The sequence below is a fragment of the Rhea americana genome, unplaced genomic scaffold (genome assembly GCF_003343005.1).
Source record: "Rhea americana isolate MKP2758 unplaced genomic scaffold, rheAme1 scaffold_109, whole genome shotgun sequence".
NCBI classification, from domain to species: domain Eukaryota; kingdom Metazoa; phylum Chordata; class Aves; order Rheiformes; family Rheidae; genus Rhea; species Rhea americana.
In genome coordinates this window covers 3088045-3101455 of record NW_028185139.1, presented here as the reverse complement: position 1 = coordinate 3101455, position 13411 = coordinate 3088045, and the positions used below count along the sequence as shown (strand labels likewise).

Sequence of the window (13411 nt, the reverse complement as noted above, 5' to 3'; positions counted from 1 at the left end):
ACTTTACATCAAAGATACCTGCAATTTCTAAGCTTTTACCTTCCAGAACAGAGACTCTTTAGTCTTAAATTTCTTAAACAAAACCAAAAAAAACAGAAAACAGAAAAAAGCAAAACTGTGATATCTCTTCCTCAAAGACATATGTGAGAAAAAAAAATTAACAAAATACCACAGGTATTTACCTAAGAAGTGCATTTTGATACTGTAAAACTTTTGTTCAAACTTAAGAACTACTCCATCTTACTTCCCTTACATTCAGATRCTAGATTTAGACAAACATATCCCTAAAGTAAGAGTTTTAAGCAAAAAAAGAGTAACATATAAAATGAAAGTACCTTGCTTTCTGCTCCAGTGTCTTTAGAACTGACAGCAAAGGAGCTCGAGGCAGGCTTCAGACATGTATCAGTTTCCCAAAACAACCAACCAAACTCCTCCCCCCCACCCCAAGAATAGCATTCTCAAGATTACACTGAATACTTGCAGCAACTACTATAGAGTTTGTTGATGTTAAGCCAAAAAAATCAGGTTGAACTTATATTATGATCCTTAAGTATGTAATGTAGAAAATTAATTTTAGACACTTTGCTAAGAGAATTTTGACCCATATTTTGTAAAATGTACTATATAAGAAGTCATACAACATGTGCAAACTTAATAAACCACTATGCAAAAATTTAAGATTTCCTTTCTAGGCTTTTTTATATACATACATACATACATACATACATACATATATATATATATATATATGAATTGCTACTATAGCTAGCAATTGTAATATAGCTTTCATTTATTTGCTGTAGTTTGCTTGAAAGGTTAACTTCATTCTGAATTTAGCAACTCTAATAATACAGTCCCAAAGCAATTGCTTAGAACAATTCAGTCATAATGCTGTGTATTTTTCCTCGGTTAATGAATAACAGCATTGTCTTAAACATAAGACATCTACTAGAGAATGGTATGCATTACTACTATTGCCTGTATCATCATAAATTGGTTCCAGCCCTTGCCAACATGCACAGCTCCAAATGGATATAGTTCAGAAACAGAATGTTTTTCTAGGAATGTAAACTAGCAATCTATGATTAACCTCAGAAATTCTATAATGCATTACAACTATTTCTTAGCGTATGCTGCATTAAATGTAAGCAGTAATGCCATGCATACGTTATTCTTATGTAGGAGCAAAGAAGAATCTCYGGCCCACATACAGAAAGACTGGAGTGACATCTGCTGTTTAGCATGCAGTTTTAAGAAAAAGACTTTTTATTTAGCAGCCATTTTGACTAAACAGATGTAATGGAACTATTATCTTAAATCCTGAAAACAAGACTCAATTTACTTGGGTTTTTTTCCTCTCAAAATGCTGCTGTTCATTTGAACACTAATATAAAGTAGTTCTTTAAGAGATTTTACATTCACAATGACATCAAATGCATATAGCTCTTCTATAGATAAAGAATTTTTCTTCTTCCATAGAAGAAGAACATATAGCTTATTTGATACTGTAAATATTTCAGTACTCAAAGGAAGATTTTACACAGCATTAGAAATGCTGTGTATTAGTGAAAGCATTAGTGAAAACCAATTTCTCTGCTGTTTAGCTTTGGATATGAATACAACATYAGAAAGACCTTCATCATACCAATAAAAAGAAAAGCACTGGATTATTCATGGTGAGGCTTGAGTATTCCACTTTATGCATTTTGTATTATATTCTTCTCGTTACTGACACATATGAAATAGTTTATTTTCAAAGGTAAGAAAAAGCAAGGACATCTTCCATTGTCTTAGCTACTCCCTGATTAATCAATTCCTAATTAATTTAAGCTGAGAGCAGCTTTCACTCAGAGATGTTCCCAGCTGGGAAACATTAGCACATTTGAGTTACCATACCATACTCTTTTTCAGCCGTCATGTACAATATTGAACAGGTGTAGCTTATGGTCAAATTCATGTTTACAAGTAAAATATCATGACAGAACAGCTCAAGACCAGAGATAATTCTGAGATCATACTTAAGCCAAACATCAAGCACAGAAGTAACTGTAATACTGAACACAGAAAAGTATGAAGTCTAAGCAATAGAAAGATAGACAGTGCTTGAGCAGACACTTTTAGGATCATTATTTTGAATGCACAAAAGGAACCTAAGCACAATTTAGAAATCTAATWTTCTTTTCCTCATCCTTGTTTTTATTTTTTAGTTATTTGTTAGTCTGATCACAGCAAAGATGAAAAAACAGGAGCTAGGGTTATGGCATATAAAAAACAAGTGAAGAACCTGCCCTGTATTTGTTAGTTATGCAAAAAGCATTGCATTGCTTGCCTGCTTAAATGGGAGCAAGAGTAACATAACAGCAAACAAAAAAGAAAAAAGAGGTTAGCATAAATTCTCACCCATGCCATGTATCTCAGATTAGTGGACACTGTCTCAGAGCAAAGTAAACATCAAAAAACTCACTTTTTTGAATCACCTCCTAGATTACCACATTCATACAGCACAGGTGGAGCCCTTCTTTGATCCTTCAGCTGTATTACATATACTCTCCTATCTACCTTTAGACTATGCTTAAGTAGACTTTTTCAGGCACAAGCGAATAACCTTCCCCTGTCCTGCAGAATTCCAGCTGAGTATCCTACATAAAGCAGCTCATGGTCTGTTCCAAGTTAATTCCCATATAATTCCACTTCTCAAAAGATATTTCTCCTCCTCAGGCTTCCCAGAAGGCTATCAGGTTAGGAAGCTCCTGTCTCTAAGCACACCTTCAAGACAAGGTCTCATTTCTTCATGAGTAGATCCTAGCAAACAACAACCAAAAAAAAAAAAAAAAACCCAAACACCCCAGAACTTTCTAACCTCTCAAACACTAGCAGGCTAGTATATCAATTTCTACTTCACTGAAGTCTTTTTCTTTTTTCTTCCAACTTCAAGATCAATCTATCCTCCTTAATTTCTTAGTACAAACATTTCCAGATAACAGCAACAGCATTAAGTGATCTAGCTTTTAAATGAGAACAGTGGTGTATTACAGCTGCCCTAGATAACCCTCATCAGGAGACACACTTTATATTCTTATCAAGGCACAACCAATAAATTTATGTTTTTGCCACAGGTTGCTCCTTTTAGCTGGCTGACCTCCAGAAGCAGCATGTATGTCTCTTGAAGTGCTCACTATGCAAAYAGAACAATTTCTTTTTCCAGTACTTCTTCTGGCTCTTAGGCTTTGCTAACGCTTATGCTCTTTGTTAGCTCATTTTTTTTCCYYMAAATTTTTTTTTWAAATCGGCAATTTTTCCATAGTCTTCAACATCAAACACAAAGAGCGCTCACAAAACTGCTTTTTCTGAGGCATTTCTGTAACCCAACAAGTTTTGCCAAAGTTCGTTTTTCCTATCAGCTTTTCCCTTGTCGGATGTGTTTTTCTTCTGCTATCCATCATATTCTGCCCACATCTGCAAGTGTTCTGCTTTCCTAATGATCTTTTCTATATCTGCTGTATTTTTGCTCTTCAGCATCTGAATACCACCATAGTTCAAGTTCCTGCCTTCCTTATAAATAAAGGAAAGCACACCCATCAGACTACAATGTGTTAGTGACAAGCAATATTTGGAAACTAGAGGGTATTTCCTTAGCATTTGGCTCTGGTAGCCTCTAGAAACATCTGTATCAGCAAAGAGGGAGGACGTATAGCAGCAGATTTTGCACAATTAAACTGTTGGTGCTGAGGACCCTACAGCTACACCATATACTTCTGACTAGTTCCATTTTGGTCCTGTGGACCGTGGACCCATTAGCACTTGGAGCTTATTACTTAAGTGCCTGGCATTCGTCTTCCAGTTGGCGTCATCCAAAACGAACCCAGTCCATTTGATCAGATGCTGCTCCACAATACAAAACAGGATACAGTATGTTGGAAGATTTACCCTCAAAAGTGCACTTGTAATCCAATGTGCTCCCACCCTCTCTCTCAAACCCACAAGACCCCACTGATGCTCAGACTTTTAGTGCCTTACTTTCCTACACCTACCATTAACCATGCCATAAACCATTCTATGTAGCAGTGGAGAAACACACCCACAGATACAGAGAGAGCCAGTCACATAAGACTGATTACTCTCTTTGGTATTTGCAGATCACCCAGGAAAGCAACACTTGCATTGTACATGTCCTATCCCTAACTCTAGTCCCTTCCCAATTCTGTAGAGTACTCTGTAGCTACACAGTGCATCAGCTTGGGCAGCTTCCACTGATCTTGAGGTCCTAGAATTCCCTGGAATATGCCAAGTCCCATAAATATCGAGACTTTGGAGGCTTTAGATTCTCAAAAGTAATCCTAGCCCTACTAGTAAACCTAATACAATCTCTGTTAAAGCTTAGTACTCACTGATACACATTAACACAGAGAAATAAATCAGAGAATAATGATACTCTCACTTCTGACTCTCAAACTCACAAAGTCTTTCAATTTGATTAAAATTACAATAGTCCCTACTATTCCCTGAAAATCAGTTGCAACTCTTAAGTATACTGTTTATTAGCAGAGACTCCTCTTAGTCTCACACCAAAACAATGATGACTCAGAGTCCATCTGAGTCATTGCTACAAACTGTGAAACTAGTTTAACCCCARCCTCTTATTTTCTCTACCCAGTACTCACCAGCTATAACAGACTGGAGTAACTAAGGATAATTTTTAAAGATTGAGAAGGGTTTGTCTAGCTTCTCTGTTTGTAAGACTAAATCATATTAAACAAAATAAGAAAGCTACAGGTAAGAAACAGCTGTTGTGTTGCAGTATACTGCCAAGCCAATGCTTAGTGGACAACATGTAGTAGTGTTATAAGAGTAAGATGATAGTATTTAATGTGTTATTGAAAAAAATCTAATGTTGCTAGAACAGAAAATAATGAAGACACCAATAGTCAATCTGGAAAACCCAGACTAGACACAGCTGTGGCCTTCAAGATACATGATGAAAGCTTGAACAAATGGTTTAGGTGTGTAACCACATTTGAAAGTTCAATTTTGTATAGAATATTTTAGTAGTAAGGTATAAGAATCTGCAGGAAGTATGTCTACAGATTATTTGCACATACTTAATGTAAATCCAGGTCAAAAATAAGGGAAGTCARCAGAGTTAATGATACAAAGCAACCTGGCCAATGCTAGAACTTATTCTGCAACTAATTAGATTGGTGTATGGACTGAAGACACGGTGGCTGTATTTACAGTGCAAGCCCACTTCTGCTTTCAGTATAAAGTAATAAAAAAAAAATCTTATATACTCTTAGGCTTATACTAGACATGACTAATTTTTATAGGATAATGGATGTAGACAGGAAGCAAAAGTATTCTGTAACTGTGAAGTTAAGATCAGAGTGCTACTGGCCATAAAGTTAACTAGTACTATGCAACCACTCTTTGCTGATAAGCAAGCATAAATAACTCATATTAGCTCTGGTTAAAGATACTCCAGTTCTAGAAATAAAGAAATATATTGTAATGTGGTTAGCTACCGACTTCTCACAAAGCCTATCTGCATAATTTATGAGCTTGCTGGAAGTAGTCTCTTTTGCAATAAAAACAGACTATTTCTGCATCTTGATCTCAGATCAACAGTAAAAGCAAATCCAGTTTAAAAAAGTTCTTCCTATGACATTGACACACATACAGATACGGATTTTTTCTGAGACTGAAGAGTAYAGTACTTATAGGAGTCATTTCATGCTGCTGAAAATATGCTACATTTTGCTGCTCAGCACAGCGAACTAGGGGCACAAGTAAAACTTAAAAGTTTGGTTTTGGGGTAAGGTGAATTATGTCTTGCAGATGCTCTGCTGCACTTGCGATACTTCAAGCAGTATTCTTCTTACAAGCTCTAGCAACAATAAATTCTTTTCTTCCTTACATGGGGAGAACAAAAGCTGTAATAGTTGGTTAGCCTAGAAATGCCCAAAAGCTTCTCAGAATCAGTATTATCCTACCGATACAACAGGTTAGATTTCCCAAGCTCGTAAATCCATTTCTACTCTGTCTTTGAGGATCTGCATCAATTAACATGATACGAGGATATGGTCTGAAACACATGCAGAGTGCACACTAAGACAACATACACGGTGCAGTAAGAATTTCTGAGGTGTGAGATAATGCTTGTAATTCAAGTTCAACCATTCCTGCGTAGGACTACAAATTCACACTCCTCTGGATGTGCACTAAACAGATAAGGCAATGAATTAGGCTAGTGTTAGCTACAGTAACATGGTGCTCCTGGAGTTTCAGGGTGGGGGAGAGAGAGAGAGAGAGAGAGAGAAAGCCTTGTGGTTCATATGCAGAAAGCACAGGGGAGTTTTTCCTAGAAGATTAGTTTTCCAGGAGGCTATATAGATCCTGGACAAATTTCCTTTAGTGAAATGCCTGTTTTTAATAAGGATTCAAGTTTGTTCCAAATTGTCTATTTCTCTGTTCCTATATAACAAACAATTTTTCATTTTAACAACTGGATCTTATTTAGAACTCCTCACTCACAAAACTCTATAACTCTAAAATTAATAACCCTGAGCAAACTGTGGAAGGCAATAGGCATGACTGAGGTCATGATCAAAAAACACCTCTAGTAATAACTGTGTGGTGCCAACTTGTCCTGCAGAATAGTCTTCAAATTTCAAGGAGAACAAGGGAATAAAACCATAGCAGCTTCTCAAAGGACTYAGAAATGGGGACATTTCATTTTGTGAATCCCATCCCAAAATTCAGGGAAGAAATTGCCCTTTTTGCACCTAAAAAACATTTTATCATGAAACATGGGAGAGGAGCAGAGTTATTTTCATGATGCTCTTAGATTCAGAGTCAAAATTACCCAAGTTACCCATTAGAAGTTATAGGAACACTGTAGCACAACTGAAAACTGAACAAAACCACCCATAAGATAGATTGCCAGCTGCTCATTCCTCCTTCTTTTCAGTCACATTGGGACAGTTAAATTGATTGTTATTGAAAATATACTTACACATGACAGAATCTTTGTTTGGGTCAGGTCTACATGAATATTTACCTACCCATCAAAAATTAAATCTAACCGAAAATTTGCTCTACCTCAGAAAATTTTCATTTTGCTATTATTAAAATATTTTAGGCAATAACATGCTACATTTTGCTAAGTTTTCCAAATGCTTTCAGAATATTCTAACTATATTGATTTTCTTAAAACTGATTAGACTTAAAAGCAACTCAGTTGTTTTACAGTGGCTGTAAACTGAACTTTAGATACCACGACAAGTGGATACTACCAACTACTTCTACTTAAACGTTGCTTTAATTTTCCCTTAACAGTCGTACTCTCTAAACTCAACATTTTTGCACTGCATGACAAGCTGCTATTACGGAAATTAAAATACTCTTAATTTGGTACTCTGTGTTAGAGACTCATCATTAACTGACATATCACCAAGATTCTTCTGTGTTTTAAAATATACACCCATCATTTAGCTCCATTATTCTTGATGTTTTCATATGTTTCAAAGTACATAGAAGGATCAATAGATAAAAACATTCTTTTTAAGTAATTTTAAACAGTCTTCGTCTTAATACTTACAATATTTTTTCACAAACTTCCAACTGATGTCTTACAGCACTGAAACTATCACTTCAGTTAAAGACACAGAAATCTAAATAGCTTCATTTTTTTTACAGTGATGAAATGAAATTTTATACCACTAAAAATGAAAAAAACTATGTAAAAAATAGAACTTTTCAGACCTTTTAATTACGCATTTCAAAATTGAATTATACAAAATAGAATTTCACTATTTATATTCAGTACATATACTAAAAACTTAGGAGACCAGGAAACAGATAAGCAGACTAGTAAGACCTTCTTGGCTTCTCCACTTGACCCTTGGTATTGGAAAACAAAGAGGGAGAAGAGATAAAGAAAATGAACTTAAACAAGAAACTTTAACACCCCTTTTGATTTTGCATGCAAGCTGAAATGAAAAAAAGGCAAGTTTCACTCAGTCTACAGCTTTATTTAAAGATCAGAACAAGCCACAGCAGCTTAAAGCCTTATTGCATTAGAAGAAAAGCTACGTACAGACCATTCAGTACATTCAGTTCCTTGAAAGCAGAACATTCTTACTTGCACCTTTGCTAAAGATAAAAACATCGTTATTTACAAACTGCCATGTATTCCACAGAAAGCAGTGAAATTTCACTGTACAAAAGTCTTCTCCCTTCCCCCACAATCAGTCTGCCATTTCTTTTCAAGTCTTCCATTACCTGCTATCTTAAGATCTTGAGGTTAAATTTTAGTACCTTGTTAAGTTACTTATACGATTGGAAAAATCTTGCAGCAATTTAGGAACAGGAAATGTATGAAGTTACAAGATCTTCAGAACAAAATTTGAAAATAAGAAAAGTGGCTCATGGTATCTGCCAAGGACTTCACTCATTTTTTACTCACGAAACTAAAACTACCAATGATAAATATCTTGCTGCAATACAATAGCGTGTTTGAATGTGTAAAGCTTTCGTTGAGGCTATATAAAGTCTAATCCTTAACGTATGTTTCCTCATCAACTCAATAAAATTTTCCGCATTCCTCAGAAGAGACCAGAGCTAAGACATTCAACACCTGCATAATATATGGAGAACGTTAAGTGGATCACCTTAAATTCAGTATTAATATATTGAAAGAGAACATTCAAATCTCCTGCAAGCATGTAAGAAATTCATAATTTTTGAAGTGTCATTCACTGGTCTGAATACACTACTTGGACTACTCTATCACGTTACTATGATTCACTATATACTTGGCTAATCAGCAGTTTCAAACAAAAGAAATATTTGAAAAGGCTACAAGGCAAAGTAGATTAAGAATCAGAAAAGCACTTAACTGCCAACAATGTTTAAAATTTGTCTGTTGTCCATACTCTGAATGTTCGTAAGTGTATCTTAACGTGTTATGAATTACCATGCTTTCAAGTAAGTAGCTTGCTGTGCAGTACAGTTCACATAACAGACTAATTTTGATCTTCAATTATGCATGAAAGATCTAAGATCAAATTGGCTGTCTCCACAGCTACTTGTAAGCCACTACATTTTGCAGCGAAACAGTCCAGTGTCAGAAAGTCAGTAGCTTTTACTGAAGACTCTTTAGGGCAGCTCTGTAGAACAGGAGAGCTAAACTGGCTTTGCAAAACCCTCCAATTGAGATTTGAAGTGTTATTGTTAATCCCACAGCCACATTTTRAAATTAAATCTGACCAGCTGGAGACGGAAGAAAAACCTGATGGAACAAACCAACAGTGCCCATAAACCATGTCTGTAAAAATGTCTCCATCATCATGATTCAGTGAGCAAGCTACAGACTCCAGTGAGCGGCAAAAAGCATCAGCAACCAATTGGTATTGTGTCTGAGAACACTCTATATCTTTAAAACTGCTAGTTGACAGATTACAACTCTAAAAAACAAACAAAAATCAACAGAAAATTAGAAAAGTTTTACAAAAAAAGATCATTTTAATCAAATACATACAGTACTGCTGCAATTTTTCAACACTGTTCACACCAGTCAACTAAAAAAATTGTTGCGATTAGCACAATACAAAAATTYTACACATTTTTATTTTAAGTTAAGCACATAAAAAAAATGAACACCTCCTATAATTAATGGATACCTAAAGCAAMATTAAGGTACACAAGTACAGTAAGATTAACATGAGAGAAATCCTGAAACAGGGGTCATTAGCAGTGAGCACTTCAAAAATATTTTATATTATTTGTCAGACAATAAATGTGCAACATTTATCAATTTAATATACTGAAGGCAAGTCTTCTAACTGCAACAGTATTTCTTCACAAACTAAGTTCTTGTTTCCTGAGTATGTTAAGCAGCTTTTACTATTCTGACAACGCCTTACGTACCTTGTGTCTTATGTACGAAGCCAAGTGAGTTTCTGTACAGCCACCTCCTAACAGGGCCAAAGGTTCCTTGAYGGTTAACTGTAACACATGCTCTGCAGTTTCACAGGCACGCTGAAAACCGTATGAATTTGTCATTACACATAGCACAATAGGCTTTCCTATTTATAAAAACCTATTGAAACAGGCTTTTGAGTAACTTCTGGAATATACTTGGTAAAGTTGAATCAAGTGTGAACATAGATCTGCTGAGGCATTTCCAAAAYGTGTTTATTTGTCCACATTTTATATTGGAAAGTGTAAGTGAAATACTGTATCTGATTCCTTTTCACAAAAGGAAATTGTTCATAAAATTCAAACAGCATCACTTTTAGAGCAACTATTCAATGTAGAGCTATGCTTGACTACGGTTGCAGGTGTTCCTGCTGACCTTTCACTGGGCAATTTTTTTCTCATCCTCTCACAGATCAAGTAATGAGAATGAAAATGTTTCTCCAGTACTGGCCTCAAAAATAGGTGAAAAAAAAGCTTCTGCACCTAAATGACTTCCATGATTAAAATAGAGGCATTAAATGAACAAGAGTACTTCAAGGTTCTCATAATTCCAGAAAGAGCTAGTTTCTGAATTCCTTTTTTGAACTTACATACTTAAATTCTAATTAAGCTTCATTAAGGTAGTGAAAAACCTTCTCTAAAATCTCTTTATACTGTTCTATTACCCTCTTTCATTTTTTTCCCCATTGAAAGTATGTTTTCTTTAAACGAAAAATTTCAGGAAGATTTGCCTACCTTCAATTCATCCCATGTGGTGTCATTTCTGTTACAGAGCATCAAGCTGCAGACAAGTGTGTCATTAGGAATTAGATGCACAAAGTGTTTTGAGGCAAAACTCTCAGTGCGTACATCCTTCAAACTGCCATAACAACTGGGAGAGAAAGAATATATGGAAGCTATAGGCTTTGAACCTGTTCAATTAAGAAAAGCAGAGAGCAGCATGTATTACTATCATCAGAATAGCTGTCTGTTGTATTTCACAAAGTATGAACTTTTTCTCCCCTTAGATTTTTAAATGATAGATGTTCTTCAAGGTATGTTCACAGAACACTTTCATCTATAGAGGAAATCTTTAGAAAATATTGTGTTGGTTTTTGCTAAGTGTAAGATTTAGTGATAGTTCATGATAAAAGAAGCAATTTCATTATTCTGATTAGATAGAGTTTAAAAATAATCTACATCTGATTTCCATTTCTATCATTCCTCGAGCAGCAGGCAGTACTTGTGCACTTATGTCATCATTACGGCTGGCCAGCACAAAACTGATCACCTTAAAAAGTTTTAAAACTTTAAATGGCAATTCTTACTCTGCAGCTGAAGTAGGATAAAAACAGAAATAAGAATTCTTACCCTACAATCACACATATTTTGTAGGTTTTTATTATAAGACAAACATTAAGAATATTTGTTTATCATCTAAAACTCATTTCTTACCTGTCATTTGACTGAGAGGCTCCATCATAAGTAGTCCAACTCTGTCTACAGTGACAATATGATTCTCTTTCAGATACTGTTTCAAAGATGGATGAATAACTTTCTGGCACACTACAAGGCCAATCTCATCATTAAGCAACTGCTTTCCTACATTAAGTAACTGATCCAGTTCTGACATTTCTAGAGAAATTCCGTGATGGACTGTTATACTTCCTTCTTCAGGACTGAAAGAGTCTCCTGACATAGACACACAAAAAAGTGCTATCTTGATAATGTTTGAAGAAGTTCTTTTGACAGACAGTGATTTTGCCAATTGATTTTCCGGTATTTCTAGCAGTAGTCCAGGAAAAACCGTAGAATCTAYAACTCTTCTACCTTTCACAGGCACTATTACACACTTTCCTAAAACAGCATTAGTTTCAACGTGACATGGAACAGTAAGTAAAAAAGCCTTTACAATCAGGATAGTGAGATGATCAACTTCTGTTTTACTAAGCATGCAAGCAGGTTTGCTTGTTAATATGCTACGTACCAAACAAAAGACAGTCTCAAGATTACTGAAATCCACAGATACTCGACAACCACAGGCCTCAGATTTGAGGTAGTCAGTACATAAGCTCAAAAGATGTTTGCTTATTTTAATAACAGTATGAGACAAAAAGTTTATGCTTTTAAAGTTTTCAATCAAACTACAGCAAAGAATGGCAGTAAATAAGCCACAATCACTGAAGCGGGTTATATGATTCTGTACAGAGGCTGTCAAAACCTTTAACACAGGATGACTGACAGAAAGACAACGGAGTACAGCTGAAGATTGTGAAGTTGTGCAAACATAGCCTCCCATACCATTGTGGAGCTGTTTAAGCCTACCAGCAGGACCATAGCAAGATTTCAATACATCACTTAGCACAGATAGTGACTGATGAACTGTATCTTTAGTTAAAGGTTCACYAATACATAATGAAGGCTTTTTAGCTTCAACACGAGACATTTTCAAAATAAGATTTTAATTCTGGCCAATGAAACACCAGATTTCATTTTCACTTGAATCTCAAATTCATAACACTTAACATTTAAAATGGCACATTTTTATTCTTTACAGCCAAAGATTATTATTTTAAATGTAATACAGTACAACAACTACATCATTTAGCTGCTCACCACAATTTTTTTTAAGATCTGGCTTAAATACTATTGTGAGACAAATACGTAATGGCAGCAGAAAGCTATTTCATTCACGACRATCTTTTTTAATTTCTGAATGCGATTGAACAGATTTTTTTGCAACTAAGTTTACAAGGATACTACCAACATGGACACCTATAAGCGACAGTCCTGCCACAAGCAGAAAGTTCTTCCTAMTCCAGCTAGTTTTCATCTCGTCTATTCACAGCACTCACAGACGAAAAGCTTCAGAGCTAATTATACCTAAAATAAACATAATATGAAGATATTAGGGCAATCTTACAACAATATTGTATAGTATGAATTGTTATTCTATTTTTCACAAAAAACTCACATATGGGCTAACAAATATCAAACTACAATATTATTTGATTGAGAAAACCTACTAATACTAAATATAAGCAGYGAGTACACAAATTACACATTTCTATCAATGAATACATTTAATTCTGACCTCCAGTTTGTATACCATCTTACCTATACGTCTGTAAAGAGCAGGCCAMTATAAACTGCTGTGAATTGTATGAAAATGTAAGGTTATCAGTGTTGTTAWGCTCTTTATACTGTAGAACAAAAGAATTTAAATACTCAGCACTACTTCCCAGGGAACAACTTCAGACACAAAAGTTCTTAATGTTCAAACAACTTCAAAAACTCTTTGCCTCTGAAAGAAGGGTTTCTTACTTGAAAACTTCTAGCATATATAATTTTTTTTCAGCTCTCTTTTAAAGACTTCAGAATTTAAAGGGATATTTTAATTTAAAAAGTACTATCTTTAACTATGTCRTAACCATCTGTCCTTTCGGCATTCAGTAGT

At 35.1% G+C, this 13411-nt stretch overlaps 2 protein-coding genes across 2 annotated transcripts; both read right to left on the bottom strand.

The window, feature by feature from the left end:
• Positions 1-8006: 8006 nt before the first annotated feature.
• MKKS (MKKS centrosomal shuttling protein) lies at positions 8007-12400 on the bottom strand. The gene is made up of 4 exons (XM_085311976.1): positions 11410-12400; positions 10711-10886; positions 9925-10035; positions 8007-9461 (listed from the first exon to the last, which is right to left on the bottom strand). Exons 1-4 carry the CDS (start codon positions 12398-12400, stop codon positions 9021-9023), a joined length of 1719 nt encoding a protein of 572 aa, XP_085168102.1. The 3' UTR covers positions 8007-9020.
• Positions 12401-12634: 234 nt separating this feature from the next.
• Positions 12635-12787, bottom strand: LOC146601177 (uncharacterized). The gene has a single exon (XM_085312087.1). The coding sequence runs from the start codon at positions 12785-12787 to the stop codon at positions 12641-12643; it is 147 nt and encodes a 48-aa protein (XP_085168213.1). The 3' UTR covers positions 12635-12640.
• Positions 12788-13411: the final 624 nt, after the last annotated feature.